The sequence below is a fragment of the Chanodichthys erythropterus genome, chromosome 17, assembly GCF_024489055.1.
Source record: "Chanodichthys erythropterus isolate Z2021 chromosome 17, ASM2448905v1, whole genome shotgun sequence".
In the NCBI taxonomy this organism is placed as follows: domain Eukaryota; kingdom Metazoa; phylum Chordata; class Actinopteri; order Cypriniformes; family Xenocyprididae; genus Chanodichthys; species Chanodichthys erythropterus.
Genome location: NC_090237.1, coordinates 32,495,968 through 32,519,914, shown reverse-complemented (window position 1 = coordinate 32,519,914; position 23,947 = coordinate 32,495,968). Strand labels below are relative to the sequence as shown.

General features: G+C 35.2%; 3 protein-coding genes across 5 annotated transcripts in view; all 3 read right to left on the bottom strand.

The window, feature by feature from the left end:
• fndc3a (fibronectin type III domain containing 3A) overlaps positions 1 to 747 on the bottom strand; it is a 96,730-nt gene extending 95,983 nt beyond the window's left edge. For 2 of the 3 annotated variants that reach the window (XM_067364682.1, XM_067364687.1), the window contains exon 1: positions 409 to 747. The gene's annotated coding sequence lies outside the window, so the exon portion shown is untranslated. Of the gene's footprint in view, positions 1 to 16; positions 340 to 408 lie in introns of those variants that run through there. The other variant, XM_067364684.1, reaches the window with a different exon arrangement.
• A 5,348-nt stretch (positions 748 to 6,095) lies between these two features.
• On the bottom strand, positions 6,096 to 7,160 carry LOC137004233 (cysteinyl leukotriene receptor 2-like). Its single transcript, XM_067364420.1, has one exon. The coding sequence runs from the start codon at positions 7,158 to 7,160 to the stop codon at positions 6,096 to 6,098; it is 1,065 nt and encodes a 354-aa protein (XP_067220521.1).
• A 5,506-nt stretch (positions 7,161 to 12,666) lies between these two features.
• LOC137004231 (cysteinyl leukotriene receptor 2-like) lies at positions 12,667 to 13,629 on the bottom strand. The gene has a single exon (XM_067364419.1). The coding sequence runs from the start codon at positions 13,627 to 13,629 to the stop codon at positions 12,667 to 12,669; it is 963 nt and encodes a 320-aa protein (XP_067220520.1).
• Positions 13,630 to 23,947: the final 10,318 nt, after the last annotated feature.

The following is a 23,947-nucleotide window of genomic DNA, read 5'->3' as shown; positions in this document are numbered from 1 at the left end:
GTAAACGCAGACATACTTTTTTTATTTGACGAGGCTATGAAGAGCAAACCTGCTGCACGCGCCCACGCTGCCCAAAAATGCAGTCTAGCTAGAAAGCTCAGTAGCTTTTGAGACACGGCCAGAGTGAGTATAGTGACTGCAGCAGTATTTAATCTGCAGCTCTGTGATCAGATGACGTTGACGTGTGCACTTCAGGCCCTACTCTATTTCTTTCATATAGACTTTTAAACCATATAACGTTACTGAATATGCCGATCATTGCACATTAAAAGTGTCTCAAAAGGGAGATCTCTTACACAATCAAGTCTACATGCGTGGAGTAAATAAACACATTCACTCTAGCAAACATATGCAGTGCAAATGCACATTTAGTAAATCCAAATCATTTGCAAACGTGAATCGACTCACCAACAGCTCGTTCCGCTTTTTATATCTTATTTTCTCGTTCACTCCTCTTCTTCAGGTTGATGTGTATGTGTGGAGGCTTTAAAAGCACTAGGCCAGTGTGTGTGTGTGTGTGTGATCTGGAGCTCTATAAGCTACGTGGCTCTTTCACACTTGAATATTACACCAGTTTAGTCTCAACCCGTGTCCACTCGCTTTTTCCAACGTCGGAAAATGTCCAGGGCTCGAGACAGGTGACGAACTTCCAAAGCAAACAACTTTTCCCCGCAAGTGTTGTTAGTTTTCACAGCCACCTCCATCCATAGCGAGCACAGGCTCTTCAAGCTTCTGGATAATCGCCATCATTTTCCGCTCAAGAATGTACACACACGTCACTGCGCATGCGTATCACAGCCGCGTCGAATTTCATTCCTTTCCTCTTTAGTTATGCTATATATGTTTGGGGTTTTTTGTTTTTTGTTTGTTTGTTTCAGACCTGTTGATGACGGGGGAAATCGAAACTGACATAAAGGCTGCATAGAGGATAAAATCTATATAGATATAACAGATATCTGGTTATATTAACTTCAGTATTCTGTTATAAATAGGCTAGGCCTATTACAATTATTTGTCATGGCACTAGAAAATGACTTTTGAAATATAAAATTTCACATCTCCGTCTACCTGAAATGTCTTAAGAGGTTTCAGTGTTCCTCATTGTAACCAACAGATGGCGCCACATGTTGCGTAATCAGAGCCCCTCCTACAGGGGGAGCCCTCACGGTAAGTTTACAAATGCAATGCTTCTGGGTCTCTTTTTTTATTTTACTTTAACAAAATAGACTTTGGTATTCGTAAGTGTAAAAGAAAAAAGATTAATCATGAAAAACGTCTACAAAGAAAATCACATTTAAATATGTACACATAAAGAATTTACACAGAATTAACACAAAATTGTATTTAATTGTTTAATATTTTCTTTTATATTTATTGTCATTCAACAACACTGTAAATATGACATGATTTCTATAAAATGTTTAGTCAGTGACTGAACCTTTGTTTCCAACCAATAAAGCTTAGCTATCTTCTCGGAAAATATTTTAATATTTTAAGATTAATAAAATACATACAATTATAAATATGATTAAAAATACAAAAATAGATCAAATAAAATGGAAACAATGCTAGCAGAGAAAATCAAACTAATCAGACTTCAACAGAATAATCAAAATGTTCTCAAATGTCACATTTTTAGTCAAAAGAAAAACATTTCAGTGAGTTTACCTCAGTCAGAAAAATAAATGTGAGAGAAAATGAGCCCCAAAACCATTGTTTATAGATTAAAAAGAAAAGAAAAAATTGGTAATATAATCCATAGCCTTAGAAGCTTCAGTAGCTATAGTAGCAAATATTGCCATTTAAATGAAAAGACTGTAAACACAGGGGGTTAAAAGTTGGTATGAAATTGATGTTGCGATAGTCTTTTCTTTCCTATTGTGATGTAGCCTACAAATGCCTTCTTGAATAAGAACAAATGCAGGGGAGGACTTGATTTCGTCCATGGGGAATTGATTGAATGGTTGTGGTTTGCCATTGGTCGATCTCATGTGAGTGATTTCAGTCACAACAGTAAACACGTCATCGGAGATGAGCAGCAAGAGGGAGGGGAAGTTATTTTGATTAATTATTACGAGGGCACATGAATTGAAAAAAAAAAAAAAAAAAAAAAAGATGCTAAACAAGTTAAGATGCCACTTAGAAACTTCACAACACAAACACACACAAAAAAAGCCAGTTGAGAAGTGTATAAATTATTGTTTTAAATAAATCCTATAGAATTTTGCAATCAAGTTTATGTCCTGAGAGTGTCTTTATGTGGGCGCATGTGCATATATTCATCACAGAATCCTGAAAAAACAGTTTCCTCAAAAATATGAAGCAGCACAACTGTTTTCAACATTAATAATAATAATAATAATAATAATAGATGTTTCTTGAGCAGTATATCAGCATATTACAATGATTAAGGATCATGACACTGTAGACTGGAGTAATGATGCTGAAAACTCAGTTTTGATCACAGGGATAAATTACATAGTCAATATTTGAAGTGGATCAAAAACCTTTTTTGATCCACTTCAAATGTTGACTACTATATGTTAAAACATATTCAAATAGAAAAGAGTTATTTTAATCATCATATATATATATGATTTCTGAAGGATCATGTGACACTGAAGACTGGAGTAATGATGCAGAAAATTCAGCTTTGCATCACAGGAATAAATTACTTTGTGAAATATATTCAAATAGAAAACAGTTAAATTGTAATATTTCACAATATTACTGTTTTTACTGTATTTTTAATTAAATAAATGTAGCCTTGGTGAGCAGATGAAACTTCTTTTAAAAACATTAAAAAACTTAGTGGTTCCAAACTTTTGGACTGTACTATATATATATATTTATGGAAAATTATTGGATTGCATTTATGCTGCCTTGAAAAAGTCAGTAAACAACAGCTCTTTAAAATTAAATTAATAAAATAATAAAAAGGTATTCCATTTATTTCAGATCTACAGTGGTCAGTGTGTTGACCGCTTCTGTGAACCGGCAGAGGGCGCCATCGTGTCGTCGTGTAAACCATAGACTGTAAAAAAATGTAAACGCGTGCCTCTGACGTCACGTCTGCCTCATGAATATTGCCGTTTTCTCAGTCTCTTTGGTACATTTGTCAGATCTCACCTGAAGTTCTCAAAAACTACTGTTCAGCCTTCACATCATCTAGACAATTGTGCACATAATAAAAGCAATTTATTTTGAACAAGCTGCAAATGCTACAGTTGTCTGCTTTCCTACATTATCAATTGCTTGTCATGTTGCTTAAAATTTAGCCTAAACGGGTTCCCTGCTGAATAGTCTTGCATAAGTCATTAAATGCAAAATGGTTGAACTAGTTGTCATAATGCGTCAAGTATATTTTCTATAGGCTACATTGTAAGGATTTTGAGCAAGTTACAGGCTTTTGCCGGCATACCATTTTGTGGTGCTGTTTGTACGAATTGTTTCGAGAAATGAACTTACTGGTTTGCAAATGTTAAAGGTACAATTTGTGATATTTTTTTCCACTAGAGGTCGCTAGAAGCCTATTCAAAACAAAGGCGTAGTTTGATGACGTAAAGTTTTAGAGTGGAAACTTGGGACATGTGGTCTCCATCGTGGAAAGATGTTCTTTTAGGCATTATTGTAAACTACAAAAATAAACAGACTTGCACTTATTTTATTAATTTTTTTATTTTAATGGCCAAATTTCATATCCATAAATGTAAATTTTCAGGTAAAAAACCATGTTTTATAGCATTTAAAAATGAAGTGAAATATTATATTGAATCTATATTGCCCTCAAAGAAACAAAAAGCTATTAGAATTTTGCAAGCATGTACACTTTTCAATGTATTCCTATAATTTTTTTATTTTTTTTGTATATCCCCCTAAGCATTTGAAATTTCTGGATTGTTGTAACTGTATGGAATGTGTTTTTCTGTTCAATAAAAAAAAACAAAAAAAAAACATGTGGTCTCCATCTCAACGGACGGTGCAAAAGAATAGGGATTGGAGTCTGGAAGAACTAATGTTCTTGGATGCGATTATTAATGTTAACTGTAGTATGAAGCAGAGCAGGACCGAGTGTTGCGGGAGCTGAACGAGGAGCTGGAGCGATTGATCAACACACGCCTCACGAGCAGCGGGACTTTTATTATGACACAGTCGCCGGCGCCGCTTCCGCTTTTCCGGTCATGAGTTTACGGGAGCTGTCCTTGTCGACAGAACCAGCGGCAGATGGTAAACAGTAATTATGTTCCACAAATAAGTAACACAATCCACCATAAAACGTGCAAGAAGTAAATAAGGAACTGCTTGAAGCAAGCTAGTGGTTTGCTGGACGCTAGACACTACTTCCGCATTTGTCCACGGCACTGTTGTCATGTGGTTTCTACGTCAGTAAAGGCGGTAACAAAGGTAACTGACGTCATTGACAGGCAAATGCACTGCCCCGTGTCTCTGTTTAGAATGGGAATTTTCTCATGATTTACAAGTAGTTGAAAACATTAGAGATATTGTTAGTAATCAGCTGGACAAAATATATAACACTAGCCTAGTGGTTTTTGGATATTTTACTGCAAAAATTTTACATATTGTACCTTTAAGGAGAAATATACCCCCCAAAAAAGTAAGCACTTCAAAAATAGACTAGTTTCCTGCAGGTGGGAGCTGCAGCTAATGTTTTGAGACATTCAAGAGGTAAAAGTAATAGTAGAATTTCCTCGAGTTGATTTGCATGCAAAAGTAAAAACTTGTTGAGCAACAAATAGATATATGACAATAGATTTATGACAAATATAATTCATAAATTTAATACAATTATAACAGCTGTAGTAAAAAAAAAAATCATATCATAAATGACACTGCAAAATGAGAAATAATTAGAATACTAATTAATTCTATCAATAGGCAGATCAGTTTAGGAGTTCAGTTTTGTATTATTTACAGTTATGTTACATTGAATAGATGATAGATAGATAGATAGATAGATAGATAGATAGATAGATAGATAGATAGATAGATAGATAGATAGATAGATAGATAGATAGATAGACGAAACATTTATTTGAAACATTTACATTATGACATGAACAATAAGTGATAGACATCAAAACAAGTCTTTTGACTGGGAAAGATATTACCAGTACTAAATCTGTACACATGTAGCACTTTCTGTCAAGTAGGTCTTTACAAAAATACAATAAATTACTAAACTATGTTTTCTAGAAGGGTATTAAGTGTCTTTTTATAGCTCAGGACAATTTTGTTTTGTTTAAAAATTAATTTGACTCAAATGTTTGTTCTAAAATTCACTGATATCACCTTAACACTGCTGATGTTTATATAAGTCTGTGTGGACTTATATGGACTTATATAAACACCAGTGTTAATTTAACACTGAGATTTTTGCTGCTTCACTCAGAAACACAAAGGAAATGTTTTTGTCCATATAACACAAGTTAATAGGCTGATTTTAAGATTACCTATCTGTAAAAAAAGAAACAACTGAGCCAATGTTGATAATAAAATAAAGTTTAGACATTGTAAGACATTGTCTAAAACACATATTTTTCCTCAGGAGAAACATCTGAAAAGCAGAAGACTCCTACATCTCTAGGAGAAACAACTGAGTTATTTTAAATATCTAAGTAATATTTGAGAAATATTTTAAAATATTTCTCAAAATATTTTAAAGAGATCTCCTTTATCATCACCAGTGTTTCCATATATGTATTTTGTGCAAATTTTGGGATTTCGCATAAAAAACACTAAATTCCTCCTTGTAAATTCCTCCATGTACAACATTCCTCCACAGATCATGTGATTTGCAATCAACTAGCCAGCAGACCATTCATATTGCACACTATCTAATATGTTGTTTTAGTCATTCTGAAATTCCAGAGCTAAAGTCTGTCCTCAGAAGGATTTGGTAAATTACCCATTTTGTTCTTTTGAACACAAACACTGCTTTATTAGCTATTGTAATGTTTTATGCAATATTCACATTAGTTCAGTTCATGGAAACATGGTTATTGCGGCTTTCAGGTTAATTAAGTTCTTCCAGCATGGGACTGTAGATGTCATTTTTTTTTCCAGGAAATTCCCTATCAAGTCCCGACAGGTTCCAAGCACTCTATATACGTCTGAATCGTCGCTCTGTCACTGTTTATCTTCTCCGACACTTTCACATTCTGTTCCATTATACAACTCTGTCTTCTGGGCGTATGCTGTCGCCAAAAGCTAATAAAGTTTTCCCCTACGAAAAAGAAAAGCAGCGGATCCAGGCAACTGTTTCCGGAAGCCAGACAGTGTGTGATGACCGCAGCCTTTCTCAGCCTTTGAATATAATGGCAGGACTCTATGAAACCTTTTTTTTTAATGTTCATCTCCGCCTCCAAAAACAGAGTCCGGACGACGTGATACGGCATAAAGCATGCGAGGAAAATCAGCAGTACTATGATCACGAGAGAACAGGACTTCTTGTGATTCAACTGAGATCTTTTATTCTGCCTGGTCTTCTTGTGTTTAAGCAAATAGAAGGCCGCAAAAATGTAACAGACCGAGATGACCGCGAAGGGCATAATGAAGCCTAAAAAGAAGACAACATGATTCAACACGGTAATGGTCTTCAAATGGGACGGGTTCAGTTCCAGGCACTTGATCTGGTCATGTTCTACCTGAATTCCGGCTCCCAGAAGCGGGATGGACATCAGGGACACGATCAGCCAGATGACGATGCTTATCGCCCAGGCTCTCCGAGAATTTTGCCAGCGAACGTATGCGAATGGCTTCACGATGGCCACGAAGCGAACCATGCTCAGAACCGCAAGGAAGTAGACACTGCCATACATGTTGATATAGAAGACGTAGGACATGATCCGACAGGTGATGTCTCCGAAGACCCAGTTGGAATCCATGAGAAAGTAAGCAGCTCGGAAGGGCAAAGAGCACACCATCATCAGATCAGATATAAGGAGATTGAGCATGAGGATGTTGACTGGAGAAAAAGATGCCTTTCTTCTCAATGCAGAGGAAATGAAGAAGAACAGGGACATGAGGTTGCCAACAAACCCAAGGGAAAAGATGAACAGATAGGCAATTGGGTAGACGGTTTTCTTGAATTCACTGATGGTGCAGTTATTCGTGTTATTCCATTCATTCCGATGCCCCATGGTTGAGTCAGGAATTCTGTGAACAAGACATACAGTAAATCAAACAGATCACTTTTATGATTTATATGGAATTTGAATCATTTTCAAATTAGACAGCCTAATGGTTGTATGTTCAATTTCAGTCACTATGTTTCGCAATCTTTTTACAGTGCCTTTATACAGTTTTTCCTCAATCGCTTTGGCTCAATTTTCAAATGAGAATTATTTGTCTCAAAACAGTAAGTTCAAGGAATTGTTCGCCCAAAAATAAGGAAAAAATGTCATCATTTACTTACCCTCAAACAAAAGAAGATATTTTAAAGAATGTCAGTAATCAAGCAGATGACAGAAGCCATTGACTTCCAAAAAAACTATGGAAGTCAATGGCTTCCAACAACTGTCTGGTTACCAACATTCTTCAAAATATCTTCTTTGTTCAGCAAAAGAAAGAAACTCATGCAGGTTTGAAACAACATGAGGGTGAGTAAATTATGACAATTTTCATTTTTGGGTGAACTATCCATTTAAAACTCACCTTTGATCATCAAAATGACATATTTAAACATTTTTTTTTTCCTGTGAAAATGACTCTTCATGCCTTAAAATAGCTGGAACTTTATTTGGTAGTGGAACCATGAATATATAAATTGGTCTCCGCCTCCACTCAATCACACCAGCTCGGACAACCCAACTGTTGTAAATGCTAAATGTGGAAATTTTGGATTAATCCAGCCATATATGTTTGAACCTGAAACTGTTTCAGAAGTAGAAGAGGAAGAGTGAATTATACAGGGTCATCTATGTGTCAGAATGGGAATGCGTTTTATGTTTCGTTCTCTACAACGTCTGACACATAATGATAATTCCCATATCTTGCCAGAAGATGTCAGAAGTCATATGCGGGGCTCCGTATTTCCTCAAGTGAACTATATTAGCGCATTAATTTAGGGAATAGTGAATGAGAGTATAGTAAATTATTTTGAACAGAGCCTGCAGAGTTTAGCTCCAAGTAATTTGTGGGTGAGCAAATTATCAGGAAATTGTAATTCTGAAGTGCTCATGACATCTGTGTCTGGGTTCTTTAATTTCATTTTCATTAATTACATTTTTTCAGGCAGTTGTGGCCCAAATGGCCCTTGGTCCTTGGAGTCGGACTTGTAACTCGAAGGTCACATGTTCGAGACTCCGGCAGGAAATGTAGGTGATGGGAGTAAATGAACAACACTCTTTTCCACTCTCATTACCCACACCTGAGGTGCCCTTGAGCAAAGCACCAAACCCTCAATCGCTCCCCGGGTGCCGCAGCAAAAATAGCTTTCCACTGCTTTGGGTGTGTGTGTTCAATTCTCACTGCTGTGTGTGTGCACTTGGATGGGTGAAATACAGAGCACAAATTCCGAGTATGGGACACCATACTTGCCCGCACTTAACACCACTTTAGTTTGCACATTGTCAGTAAATCACCCACAGAACGTTTTGTCATTTCCCATCGGCACTTTTATGGGTTTGTGGTCTCACGATAATTTGCCCTGTTGAGATAATACTGGCCCTTAGTTTCGTGTTTACACCAGATTTGAATTTCTTAATTGTTTAAGCAAATTGCCCAGTTTTTGGGGCATGATTTATTTATTTACTTTTTCCCCTCAAACCAGTTCAGCAGAAATCCCTCCCTGGAGCCGATTCTAAAGATTTCACTGGTCATGTTAATCACAGTGACGATTGCCTACACCAAAAGCTGATCCCTATACCTACCCCTCACTGTAACCTCAGCCAATGAAATTGGTTGCAGGCTGGGATTTCCACTGAACTGGTTTGGGGGAAAAAAATTCAGTTTGATACACGCTCGAAACTACTGATTTGAAATAAAAGATTCGTAAAGCTTCAAAACTTTATGAATCAGTGTTTTGAAATCGCCCATCACTAGATATTGTTGAATAAATTTTGTTTTTTTTTGGCGTACAAAAAGTATTCTTGTTGCTTCATAATATTAAGGTTGAACCCCTGTAGTCACATGACCTGTTTTAAATATGTCTTTAGTAGCTTTCTTGGCGTTTGAAAGTGTTAATTATCTTGCTGGCAAAGCAGGCCTCACTGAGCCATCAGATTTTATGAAAAATATCTTAATTTGTGTTCTGAAGATGAACGAAAATCTTACGGCTGTGAAACGACATGAAGGTGAGTAATTAATGACAGAATTTTCATTTTTGGGTGAACTAACCCTTTAAGACATATAGGGATAGAGACTGTTGAGCCAAAACAACTGTGAGAACTGTAACTTTGAAAGCTGATGGGGTTTTTTTAGATTTTTTTTTTTTTATTTCTGTGTATAGAATTTATTATTTTACCCTTGTCCCAGACCTGACATGAAAATCCATGATACAGTATGAATTTCATATTTAAATGATGATCTAAACAACGGTTGAAATAAACACAGGCCTACACCATTTCATTATTTACCATGTGAAGATGATTTAGATTATTTTTTTATTATTAATTATTATTTCCATCACAAACAATTTAGCTCTTAATAAAGGTTTTACCAAAGATTGTGTACTTGTTTATCATGAAGTCACTGAAGCGTTGTAATGTGTGAAGAAAATAATGAAAAACCAAGGTAAGATGTCACTGATATTTTATATTGTGCATAGTTTCCAATGAAGCTATAAAATGGTGAAGAAACATTTTTCCCTCAGAAATTGCTAGTACACTTTATAAGAATCTGCAAGTAAAACATTGAATTAAACATGAAATGTTAGTATTTTCTTGTAAAACGTATTACGTATTTGTCAAATTATGACAAAAATGAAAATATTGCTTAAATGTAAATATTTAGGATACATAAAATGATGGTTATGAGATTTACCATAAGAAAAACAAAGGGGTTGGCCATTTTTTATTCCAAAATGTTAAAAATTGTCATTTCCGCAAAGTCATTTCCACCACAGATTACTGCTGAACGCAGAACATCATTTACAATGTAGCAGAAATGCTCATCATTTGTGTCCACTGTTGGACATATCTAAATAAATAATTGGAATATTTTCTTATTTGTATTTCTGTATCACAGAAACACTAAACAGTCAAAACCATCCTCTATTCATTAGTTGAATAAATGTTCATTTTATGATACATGATATCTAGTATTGATTATCCAAGGTTAAATAGATAAGAAAAATGCACATCTGATATCTGCAGTAAAATGTATTTAGCGATCAAGGTAAAAGCACTTTTGAGTAAGAATAGCATAATTCAGTGCAGGAACCCAAAGAACTCAACCATGATGCAAACTGGATAAATATGTACAGACATGCAAAGAAAAATTTATGCAAACAAAGGAATATTATGATTTTTTTTCAGTAACAGCTGTTGATGTTATTGATAAAAGCCTGTTTAATTCAAGGTCTTGATCACTTAAATGCGACCTTAAAAAACACCAAACACAGTATTTGAACATATACTGTATATTATTCGAACAAAGACCTATAAGAAACACATTTTTAGATAATTGGTCTGGTTTGCCATGTCTGCCTAAGGGAAGAGATAAATTCTTTAGCACCTTCTACATATAGATATTTTTAACAGCAATATTATTATATAATACATATGGTAAAATTACAGTATATGCTTCACTATCGATAGTTCATTGAAACATCTAATGCACGTACCTGTGAAGAAGTTGCCAAAATAATTCAATCCAAAAGTTCCAATTACCACAAATATAAGCTAAATCCTATGCATGGACTGAAGAGATGAAGCCATAAAAAGGCATGACTGTACACAACTGCTGCTCCAGAGAAATGACTCGATTTCACAGACTACAGACACACCCAGTCAGTCCTGATCTTCTGCTTGAGATATCATACGCGTTATATGCATATAAGCCTATCCGGTATATACAGACAGACAGACAGACAGACAGACAGACAGATAGATAGATAGATAGATAGATAGATAGATAGATAGATAGATAGATAGATAGATAGATAGATAGATAGAAACACCATCCCCTAAACACCATCATGGTAACATGCATGAAATTTTAAAAATGCAATAAACATTAATTTAACAACATTAGATGTAACATAAAACCCTAATGTACATAACTGATTAGAAAAAATGAGAAAAACTAAGAAGAAACAGAGTTATTTCAACAAAAATATATCAAATGTGAAGTGTCACGCAGGGAATTGTGGGAATGTCAATTTACGTTTTTTCACTGTAAATTTTACAATTAATTGTTATTTTTCACTTCCAAAAACTGTGAATTTAATGGTATTTTACTGTAAAATTACATTAAATGTACCGTTAGATCTATTACAGTTATTCACCATATATAGTACAGAAACTTTCTGTAAACCAATTGACAGTTTTTCACCGCAGCATTTTTACAATCTTTTACTGTTAAAATCACGGTCATTTTTTACAGTGTACGATATAACATCCTATAATAAAACAAGTAAACAATTATAATACCATTTGTATGTATAAACGCATGTTTCACACATTATGTATCAAAACATGGGATATATTCAGCACCGTATGTGCAGGCCACACCACGTTTGTCACAGACAGCATAAACAATTAAATCCGATTCTTTCTCCCATAACACACTCTCTGTACGATATACATTCATTATCAGTCAACTACATCTCTTTTCTTTTTGAAACAGAACTGATTGATTAACATACCTGTAATTAGGGGAAATAATCAGTGGAGCAACAGGGCGACAGCTTCTCCCACTCTGGTACACACTAAGCATACGATGCTAATTAGTTAGCGTCATGATATACATCATTTAAATCAAATAACTTATTAAACAATACATTTTCAGCATAGCTAACATATAACTAACTTGGATGGGTTAAATGCAGGTGACAAATTCCGACTATGGGTTACCATATTTGGCCTTCACGTCACTCTTTCTTTTCAATCTCCAAACCTATTCTGTTCACAGCTGATCGGAGGATATAGTGCATACCCTCTTGCTTTGTTGTAATTTGATGATTTTTGTAAAATAACGTGTTTTTGCTTTACAAACTCTGAGTGGTTTCAGTTTAATATGTTGCAGGCTCATTTATTGATAATAACTGATAATAAATAATATGATTATAATAATTAATATAATAACATTGGGCTTGTTTTGGGCTTGTTTTTGAAGCTGCGGTTGCTTATTTGTGTCGCGAGAGTTGGCAACTGTGCATCTAATATGTTTTAGTCATTCTGAAATTCCAGAGCTAAAGTCTGTCCTCAGAAGGATTTGGTAAATTACCTATTTTATTCTTTTGAACACAAACACTGCTTTTTTAGCTATTGTAATGTTTTATGCAATATTCACATTAGTTCAGTTCATGGAAACATGGAGGTTAATCAAGTTCTCCCAGCATGGGACCACAGATCCAACACAGATATATTTTTTTTCCAGGAATTTCCCTCTCAAGTCCGGACAGGTTCCAAGCACTCTATATCCATCTGAATCGTCACTCTGTATCACTGTTTATCTTCTATGACACTTTCACATTCTGTTCAATTATCCTAACTCTGTCTTCTGTCGCAAAAAGGTAATAAAGTTTTCCCCTACGAAAAAGAAAAGCAGCGGATCCAGGCAACTGTTTCCGGAAGCCAGACAGTGTGTGATGACCGCAGCCTTTCTCAGCCTTTGAATATAATGGCAGGACTCTATGAAACCTTTTTTTTTAATGTTCATCTCCGCCTCCAAAAACAGAGTCCGGACGACGTGATACGGCATAAAGCATGCGAGGAAAATCAGCAGTACTATGATCACGAGAGAACAGGACTTCTTGTGATTCAACTGAGATCTTTGATTCTGCCTGGTCTTCTTGTGTTTAAGCAAATAGAAGGCCGCAAAAATGTAACAGACCGAGATGACCGCGAAGGGCATAATGAAGCCTAAAAAGAAGACACCTCGATCCAACACGATAATGATCTCCAAATGGGACGGGTTCAGTCCCAGGCATTTGATCTGTCCAGACTCTTCCCAAGTTCCAGATGCCAAAAGTGGGATGGACATCAGGGATATAATCAGCCAGATGACGATGCTTATAGCCCAGGCTCTCTGAGAATTTTGCCAGCGCACGTATGCAAACGGCTTCACGATGGCCACGAAGCGGACCATGCTCAGAACCGCGAGGAAGTAGACACTGCCATACATGTTGATATAGAAGACGTAGGACATGATCCGACAGGTGATGTCTCCGAAGACCCAGTTGGAATCCATGAGATAGTAAGCGGCTCGGAAGGGCAAAGAGCACACCATCATCAGATCAGATATAAGGAGATTGAGCATGAGGATGTTGACTGGAGAAAAAGATGCCTTTCTTCTCAATGCAGAGGAAATGAAGAAGAACAGGGACATGAGGTTGCCAACAAACCCAAGGGAAAAGATGAACAGATAAACAATTGGGTAGACGGTTTTCTTGAATTCACTGATGGTGCAGTTATTCGTGTTATTCCATTCATTCTGATGCCCCATGGTTGAGTCAGGAATTCTGTGAACAACATTAAATCATACAGTAAATCAAACAGATCACTTTTATGATTTATATGGAATTTGAATCATTTTCAAATTAGACAGCCTAATGGTTGTATGTTCAATTTCAGTCACTATGTTTCGCAATCTTTTTACAGTGCCTTTATCATATACAGTTTTTCCTCAATCGCTTTGGCTTAATTTTCAAATGAGAATTATTTGTCTCAAAACAGTAAGTTCAAGGGATAGTTCGCCCAAAAATAAGGAAAAAATGTCACCATTTACTTACCCTCAAACAAAAGAAGATATTTTAAAGAATGTCAGTATTCAAGCAGATGACAGAAGCCATTGACTTCCAAAAAAACTATGGAAGTCAATGGCTTCCAACAACTGTCTGGTTACCAACATTCTTCAAAATATCTTCTTTGTTCAGCAAAAGAAAGAAACTCATGCAGGTTTGAAACAACATGAGGGTGAGTAAATTATGACAATTTTCATTTTTGGGTGAACTATCCATTTAAAACTCACCTTTGATCATCAAAATGACATATTTAAACATTTTTTTTTTTCCTGTGAAAATGACTCTTCGTGCCTTAAAATAGCTGGAACTTTATTTGGTAGTGGAACCATGAATATATAAATTGGTCTCCGCCTCCACTCAATCACACCAGCTCGGACAACTCAACTGTTGTAAATGCTAAATGTGGAAATTTTGGATTAATCCAGCCATATATGTTTGAACCTGAAACTGTTTCAGAAGTAGAAGAGGAAGAGTGAATTATACAGGGTCATCTATGTGTCAGAATGGGAATGCGTTTTATGTTTCGTTCTCTACAACGTCTGACACATAATGATAATTCCCATATCTTGCCAGAAGATGTCAGAAGTCATATGCGGGGCTCCGTACTTCCTCAAATGAACTATATTAGCGCATTAATTTAGGGAATAGTGAATGAGAGTATAGTAAATTATTTCGAACAGAGTCTGCAGAGTTTAGCTCCAAGTAAATTGTGGGTGAGCAAATTATCAGGAAATTGTAATTCTGAAGTGCTCATGACATCTGTGTCTATGTTCTTTAATTTCATTTTCATTAATAACATTTTTTCAGGCAGTTGTGGCCTAATGGCCCTTGGTCCTTGGAGTCAGACTTGTAACTCGAAGGTCACATGTTCGAGACTCCGGCTGGAAATGTAGGTGATGGGAGTAAATGAACAACACTCTCTTCCACTCTCATTACCCACACCTGAAGTGCCCTTGAGCAAAGCACCAAACCCTCAATCGCTCCCCGGGTTTCCGCAGCAAAAATAGCTTTCCACTGCTTTGGGTGTGTGTGTTCAATTCTCACTGCTGTGTGTGTGCACTTGGATGGGTGAAATACAGAGCACAAATTCCGAGTATGGGACACCATACTTGCATGCACTTAACACCACTTTAGTTTGCACATTGTAAGTAAATCACCTGCAGAACTTTTTGTCATTTCCCATCGGCACTTTTATGGGTTTGTGGTCTCACGATAATTTGCCCTGTTGAGATAATACTGGCCCTTAATTTCTTAATTGTTTAAGCAAATTGCCCAGTTTTTAGGTGGGTGCGTGATTTATTTATTTATTTTTTCCCTCAAACCAGTTCAGCGGAAATCTCTCACTGGAGCCGATTCAGAGATTTCATTGGTCATTTTAATCACAGTGACGATTGCCTACACCAAAAGCTGATCCCTATACCTACCCCTCACTGTAACCTCAGCCAATGAAATTGGTAGCAGGCTGGGATTTCCGCTGAACTAGTTTGGGGGAAAAAAAATCAGTTTGATACATACTCCAAACTACTGATTTGAAATAAAAGATTCATAAAGCTTCAAAACTTTATGAATCAGTGTTTTGAAATCGCCCATCACTAGATATTGTTGAATAAATTTTGTTTTTTTGGCGTACAAAAAGTATTCTTGTTGCTTCATAATATTAAGGTTGAACCACTGTAGTCACATGACCTGTTTTAAATATGTCTTTAGTAGCTTTCTAGGTGTTTGTAAGTGTTAATTATCTTGCTGGCAAAGCAGGCCTCACTGAGCCATCAGATTTTATGAAAAATATCTTAATTTGTGTTCTGAAGATGAACGAAAATCTTACGGCTGTGAAACGACATGAAGGTGAGTAATTAATGACAGAATTTCCATTTTTGGGTGAACTAACCCTTTAAGACATATAGGGATAGAGACTGTTGAGCCAAAGCAACTGTGAGAACTCCAACTTTGAAAGCAGATGGTGTAACGAAGGCGGGACTCAGAGTGAGATCCATATGCAAAGCTTTATTAAATGTTGAGCGTGGTCGTACAGGCATGGTCAAACGGGGCTGCAGCTGGGTGTTGTGATTAGTGATCAGTGTGAAGTGTGTGCAGGTGAGTGGCAGAGAGGATGATGGGAGATGTAGTCCGGGAACTGACAGGAACAGACGGTGATCATGACAGATGGGTTTTTTTTAGATTTTTTTTAGATTTTTTTTATTTCTGTGTATAGAATTTATTATTTTACCCTTGTCCCAGACCTGACATGAAAATCCATGATACAGTATGAATTTCATATTTAAATGATGATCTAAACAACGGTTGAAATAAACACAGGCCTACACCATTTCATTATTTACCATGTGAAGATGATTTAGATTATTTTTTTACTATTATCCATTATTTCCATCACAAACAATTTAGCTCTTAATAAAGGTTTTACCAAAGATTGTGTACTTGTTTATCATGAAGTCACTGAAGCGTTGTAATGTGTGAAGAAAATAATGAAAAATCAAGGTAAGATGTCACTGATATTTTATATTGTGCATAGTTTCCAATGAAGCTATAAAATGGTGAAGAAACATTTTTCCCTCAGAAATTGCTAGTACACTTTATAAGAATCTGCAAGTAAAACATTGAATTAAACATGAAATGTTAGTATTTTCTTGTAAAACGTATTACGTATTTGTCAAATTATGACAAAATGAAAATATTGCTTAAATGTAAATATTTAGGATACATAAAATGATGGTTATGAGATTTACCATAAGAAAAACAAAGGGGTTGGCCATTTTTTATTCCAAAATGTTAAAAATTGTAATTTCCGCCAAGTCATTTCCACCACAGATTACTGCTGAACGCAGAACATCATTTACAATGTAGCAGAAATGCTCATCATTTGTGTCCACTGTTGGACATATCTAAATAAATAATTGGAACATTTTCTTATTTGTATTTTTGTATCACAGAAACACTAAACAGTCAAAACCATCCTCTATTCATTAGTTGAATAAATGTTCATTTTATGATACATGATATCTGGTATTGATTATCCAAGGTTAAATAGATAAGAAAAATGCACATCTGATATCTGCAGTAAAATGTATTTAGCGATCAAGGTAAAAGCACTTTTGAGTAAGAATAGCATAATTCAGTGCAGGAACCCAAAGAACTCAACCATGATGCAAACTGGATAAATATGTACAGACATGCAAAGAAAAATGTATGCAAACAAAGGAATATTATGATTTTTTTTCAGTAACAGCTGTTGATGTTATTGATAAAAGCCTGTTTAGTTCAGTCTTGATCACTTAAATGCGACCTTAAAAAACACCAAACACAGCATTTGAACATATACTGTATATTATTCGAACAAAGACCTATAAGAAACACATTTTTAGATAATTGGTCTGGTTTGCCATGTCTGCCTGGGAAGAGATAAATTCTTTAGCACCTTCTACATATAGATATTTTTAACAGCAATATCATTATATAATACATATGGTAAAATTACAGTATATGCTTCACTATCGATAGTCCATTGAAACATCTAATGCACGTACCTGTGAAGAAGTTGCCAAAATAATTAAATCCAAAAGTTCCAATTACCACAAATATAAGCTAAATCCTATGCATGGACTGGAGAGATGAAGCCATAAAAAATCATGACTGTACACAACTGCTGCTCCAGAGAAATGACTCGATTTCACAGACTACAGACACACCCAGTCAGTCCTGATCTTCTGCTTGAGATATCATACGCGTTATATGCATATAAGCCTATCCGGTATATACAGACAGACAGACAGACAGATGATAGATAGATAGATAGATAGATAGATAGATAGATAGATAGATAGATAGATAGATAGATAGATAGATAGATAGATAGATAGATAGATAGATAGATAGATAGATAGATAGATAGATAGATAGATAGATTGATAGATTGATAGATAGATTGATAGATAGATTCTTCAATCTTCTTAGTTTTTGGTTATCACACTGTAAAAAAATATTTTCATGATTTGTTATTACAACATTCTGTTATCAACTTACGAAATACGCATAACTGTTGCGATGTCAGTGAATATGGAAGGTGGTCTGGCTAATAATTTTACTTTATAACGTGTTAAATATTTTTCTTACACAAACACATCGCTTCGCTTCAGAAGGCCTTTATTAACCCACAGAGCCATATAGAGTACACTTATGATGGATGCACTTTTTTTTTTTGAGCTTTAAAAAGGTGCATTATAAAACACTATAAAGCTTTGCAGCACCAGTGTGATTATTAATATAACTCTGATTGTGTTTGTCTGAAAGAAGAAAGTCATATACACCTGGCTTGTGGGTGAGTAAAGCATTAAAGCATTAAAGTGTGGTTCAAATAACAATACTTTGAGTTTTTGTTGATTAAACCAATCCCCTTCATTGTATTAACTCAAAATTTTAATTTCAATGTATTCAAATTTCTGAGGCAACCAGGTAACTTACTTTTTTAAGTTAAACCAACTATTCTTTTTAACAGTGTATGTATTAGAGTTTAATGTTACATCATAAGTTGTTAAATTAATGTTTATAGCATTATTTTAGTGTCATGTGTGTTATCATGATGGTGTTTAGTGTTTGTGTTTATGACACAGTGCACCTTCCATATATTACTATTCAACCCAGCTCATGGAAAAGTCGCCTGTTATGAGCTTTGATTCATATAGCTTTTTCCTTACTATCTGTTTTATTATGGTGTTTGCCAGTATATGGCAAAGGTACAAAACAGATTGGCAGTGTGGCCTTGCTAATTCAGCAGAAAATGACTGTTGGATTTACTGGTTTATTTATGTATTTATGTAATTTACAGGTGTAAAACATACAAGTTGTTCTGTAAATATGTTTACTTTTTTACTGTATTTTTACAGAATTATTCTTACAGAATTATTCTTACAGAATTAATGTTTACTACGTAACATTTGTTTGAGAATGATTTAATGGGACACATTTAGTATCAATAACACCAAAATTAAAACATTTTCAACAAGTTTTGTTGAATATCTACTAATGTTTTTTGTTTTTTTTCAGGGTGGCACCACTCCTTCAAAATTTGTTTATGCCAGGCCCTCAGACCACCAGCCTCGTTAGAGTTTTAACAGTACAGATAGTTTTTTACCATCTGAACATGGTATTCTATTCATTAAGCAAAATTAGCTCATTTAAATACATTATCTTTGACACACATTGGGTCATGGGTGAGTCGTAAATTCCAGAAGGTTTCTTCTCATCTAGGACAAATGAACGCTGTTGAATTCTCCTGAAGTCTATTTCCTTTGCATGGTCACTTGCCACTAAAAATAATAATAAACAACCACTGCAATCACAATTAGATAAAACTTTTCCTTTTTAGGCGGAATTCTGTCAGGACTTCACTGGAGCATTAAAGGATTAATTCACTTTCAAATTAAAATTTCCTGACAAATTATTCAACCCCATGTCATCCAAGATGTTCATGTCTTTCTTTCTTCAGAGGAAAAGAAATTAAGGTTTTTGATGAAAACATTCCAGGATTTTTCTCCTTATAGTGGACTTCAATGGAGCTCAAACGGTTGAAGGTCAAAATTAGTTTCAGTGCAGCTTCAAAGAGCTTTACTTGATCCCAGATTAGGAATAAGGGTCTTTTCTAGAGAAACCATCGCTCATTTTCTAAAAAAAATAAATAAAAATGTTATACGTTTTAACCATAAATGCTCATCTTGAACTAGCTCTCTTCTTCTTCTCTATTAGAATTCCGGCAGTGTAGACACTGCTAAGTGTATTACTGCCCTCCACAGGTCAAAGTTTGAACTAAATTGTCATATACAATCTGCTAGTGCAAGTATATAACAATTAGTTCAAACTTTGACCTGAGGAGGGCAGTAATACACTTAGCAGTGTTTACTGCTAAGTGTATTACTATTTCACTGCTGGAAATTATACACTCAAAAAAATAACTTGTTGGTCTAACTTAATTCAATGACACCTATTTCCACACAGTTGAACTGATTTATTTGAACTTAAGCTAGGTTAATTGTACTAATGAGTGAAATTCATCCTAATTGAATGAGATCACACCAGTTTCATTTGACGTATTCTGTGTATGTTTCCTGAACATAATTCATTCTTGTTGATCCAACCAGTGCTTTTTTTTTTTTTTTTTTTGTTACCATCATGGTGAAGATGTGCGCTTGTGCTTAGGTTTTGAGTAGCTGTTGTACACAGACATACATGTTTCATTACCATTGAGAGGGGAAAAGCTGATGACCATATGTAGACTGTGTAAAATTTGTGCTGGCCCTCCAAGTAATTTATTTATATTTCTATAAAAATTAAACTAAAATAACACTTATTCATATGCTAAGTAACATTTATAGCATGCAAGTAATGATCAGATAAAGAACTTCTCATTACTGGCTTGAGCACAGTTAATGCTCGTTGAAAACAATATAAATTTGTTTTACATAGCCACCTAGAGACTAACCACAAGGTCTACACTTCAGCATAATGGTAACCTCAAAAAATCGACATAACATAAACTCTTTTAAATGTCAAATATAACTGAACTTCAAACTTTAAAAGGTATTTCCCTTTACTAAAAAACACATTAAACAGCACTTAAGTTCAACATTTACTGTCCCAATCTTTCCCTATGCAAAGCATGCTGGGAACTAGAAATCCACTGCCCAGGTTCAATCAATGCAACATAAATGATTCATGTAGTCCCAACACAAATGGTTTAGGTTGACCTAACATTTTGCAAATTTAATTTCATTTAACATAATACAATTGAGTGCGAATGCCAATTAAGTAAAAAACTAAAGATTTGTGTTGGTTCAGCTTATTTTATTTAAATAAACTGAACAAGCAGCTAGAATCATTTTTTTGAGTGTATATATATATATATATATATATATATATATATATATATATATATATATATATATATATATATATATATATATATTAGAAAATGAGCGATGGTTTCTCTAGAAAAGACCCTTATTCCTCGTCTGGTATCGTTTAAAGCCCTTTGAAGCTGCACTGAAACTGTAATTTTGACCTTTAACCATCTGGAGGCCATTGAAGTCCACTTTAAGGAGAATCCTAGAATGTTTCCATCAAAAATCTTAATTTCTTTTTGAATGAAGAGAGAAGAACATGGACATCTTGGATGACATGGGGGTGAGTAAATTATCAGGAAATTTTAATTTGAAAGTGAACTAATCCTTTAAAACTACATCCACACATGGCACACACATTTTTACAAACATCAGTGTAGCGTGTCTGGACCGGTCACTCTCACAGGACCACTCGATGAGATTCAGCACTGTAATTAGGGGAAATAATCAGTGGAGCAATGGGGCGACAGCTTCTCCCACTCTGGTACAATATTTTGTGGGGAGAAGCGAAAAGCACATGCATCATCGGCCATACACAAGTAGACTGATATTATACAATAATGGAAAAGAATGATATAAATGTAGATAAATTATACTGCTTATAATATATAAATATCTTGTTTTTCTTATACATCAGATCAATATTCTTAATCTATTACAATAAATATATTACAGTAGTGTATAATATAAAATAATTAGTATATTACAATATTATATAAAATACAATATCTATATTACATTATTAACATGTATTAATTCAAATATTTATACACTGTAAAAAACCCCCAGTAAAATTTACGGTAAAAAACGGGCAGCTGTGGTTGCCAGAACTTTACCGTAAAAAATACAGTAGCAACGTAAAAAAAAATCTGTTAAATTTACGGTAAAATAACATATTTCATTAACTGATATAATGTTAATTTACCAACCTAATGAAGTACTAATATCTGTTTTGTACCTTTATAATACACTGACAGTCACCAAACACAGTGGTGACAAGAGTCACATGATGAATCAAAGTTCATCACAAGCAGATTTTTCACAAGCTGAGAAGGACAACACTAACATATAGAAGTTGCACACAGTGTCATTCACACACACACCCTAAACACCATCATGGTAACATGCATGAAATTTTAAAAATGCAATAAACATTAATTTAACAACATTAGATGTAACATAAAACCCTAATGTACATACCTGATTAGAAAAAAAAAGAGAAAAACTAAGAAGAAACAGTTATTTCAACAAAAATATATCAAATGTGAAGTGTCACGCAGGGAATTGTGGGAATGTCAATTTACGGTTTTTCACTGTAAATTTTACAATTAAAGCTGCAGTAGGTAACTTTTGTAAAACTTTATTTTTTACATATTTGTTAAACCTGTCATTATGTCCTGACAGTAGAATATGAGACAGATAATCTGTGAAAAAATCAAGCTCCTCTGGCTCCTCCCAGTGGTCCTATTGCCATTTGCAGAAATACACCGCTCCCGGTAAGAACCAACCAATCAGAGTCAGGAGGAGTGTCTTAGCAGTGTCAATCAAGCTCGTGTGCACGCTGATCACACCATAGACATCATCACACTCCTATCATGCACAGCCACAGTGCACAGCGTGTACAGGCCTTCAAATTCAAGATTACCGGTGTGCAGCAGCTTTGCTTATGGCGGACAAACAATCCAGTTTCGTACGTATAATACCCCATGAAGTGCGTATCATATGCATGCGAAAAACTCATTTTGGCGTATATTCTACGAGATTACAAACTCGTACTATTGATACGCATTTTCGTGTGATCGGGCTCTATTAAGTCATGATATGCAGTTTTAAGATTTTTTCAGGCAAGAATGTGCTGGTTTAAAGCTCAAATTTGTGGTTAATTGTAGTGATGACCGTCTGACACCGATGCTCCGACACAAGCTTCGAACTCGGAGCAGCATTTTTCTTGAACTACTGCTTCGGAGCTTGCTTTGGTGCGGAAAAACACACGTGACCGATGACGTCCGAAGCAGTAACTGCTTCAGTTCTCTAAGTGAATCACGTGAGTGGTTCAGACCAGTCGATACTGCTTCGCATCGCGAGAGGCTTCATGACGCGAGACTTTGCTGCGCGCACGCTTCAGCAGCTTTTTAGGTGCGTAATAGGACTATATAGACACCCAAAATGATGCACAAGATGTGGGTTTGTTGTTTGCATAGTTGTTATTTTCACTGCATTGTTTCATCATCTTCATGGAGCCAGCTAGGAAGAGAACCTGTTCTCCAATGTGGGAACATTTTTATTTTTATAAGTTAAATTGCTTTATTATACCTTGGTTATCCTACTGCACCTGGCTTATTTATTTCGTGGCTGGTTTATTTACATCATTCACACAAACCCTAGTTATACTTATACAGACATTATATTGCTATCTACAATTTCGCCACTAGATGTCACTGAAACGAAGCTTTGAATGAATGAACCCATTTTCAAAACAATTGATGAAGTGGTTCAATACTGATTCGTTGCTTCATTTGGACATCAATAGTTAATTGATAAAGATAGCGCCTTTCTGAAAATTTTGAGATCCAGGCGATCACCGGACTCTCAGCGCTCATGTTCCCAGCCGAGAGCAGCCTTACCTCGGCTAATCCTTCTGACGTTTGCCGCTGGCTCCGTTTTGGCTGAGGGCAACGTGACGTTTCATAAATTTATATATGGCTATTTAACTTTTGTATCATACTAAAGCGCTGATTTTGTACGCTTGACTGAATTGTTTGCTTTATTTCTTATTGTATATTTTTATACCTTTTTATAATGGCTATTATTGAACATTAAAACTGACAAATAGTATTAGCCTACATTTAATATGTTTGAAATGTAAACGAAAAGAGGCAGGGTTGTTTAATATTTCGTTTTGTTATAAATATAAGCAGACATTGCAGATAATTAATCACTCGTTGCCTGAGGCTCTTTAAATAAAACGAAAAGAGGCAGAGTGGTTTAATAACAAATTTTGTTTTATTCTTGGCTAAAATATACATACAGAGATAACCGGAGAAGCCAGTTATTTGGTACTGTAACATTAGTTACCGTTATATTATCTTACTAGCTATTTATTACTTATAGA

Excerpts from the sequence above, each read along its gene's own strand:
- LOC137004233 (XM_067364420.1), bottom strand. The coding sequence starts at position 7,160 with ATGGGGCATCGGAATGAATGGAATAACACGAATAACTGCACCATCAGT.
- LOC137004231 (XM_067364419.1), bottom strand. The coding sequence starts at position 13,629 with ATGGGGCATCAGAATGAATGGAATAACACGAATAACTGCACCATCAGT.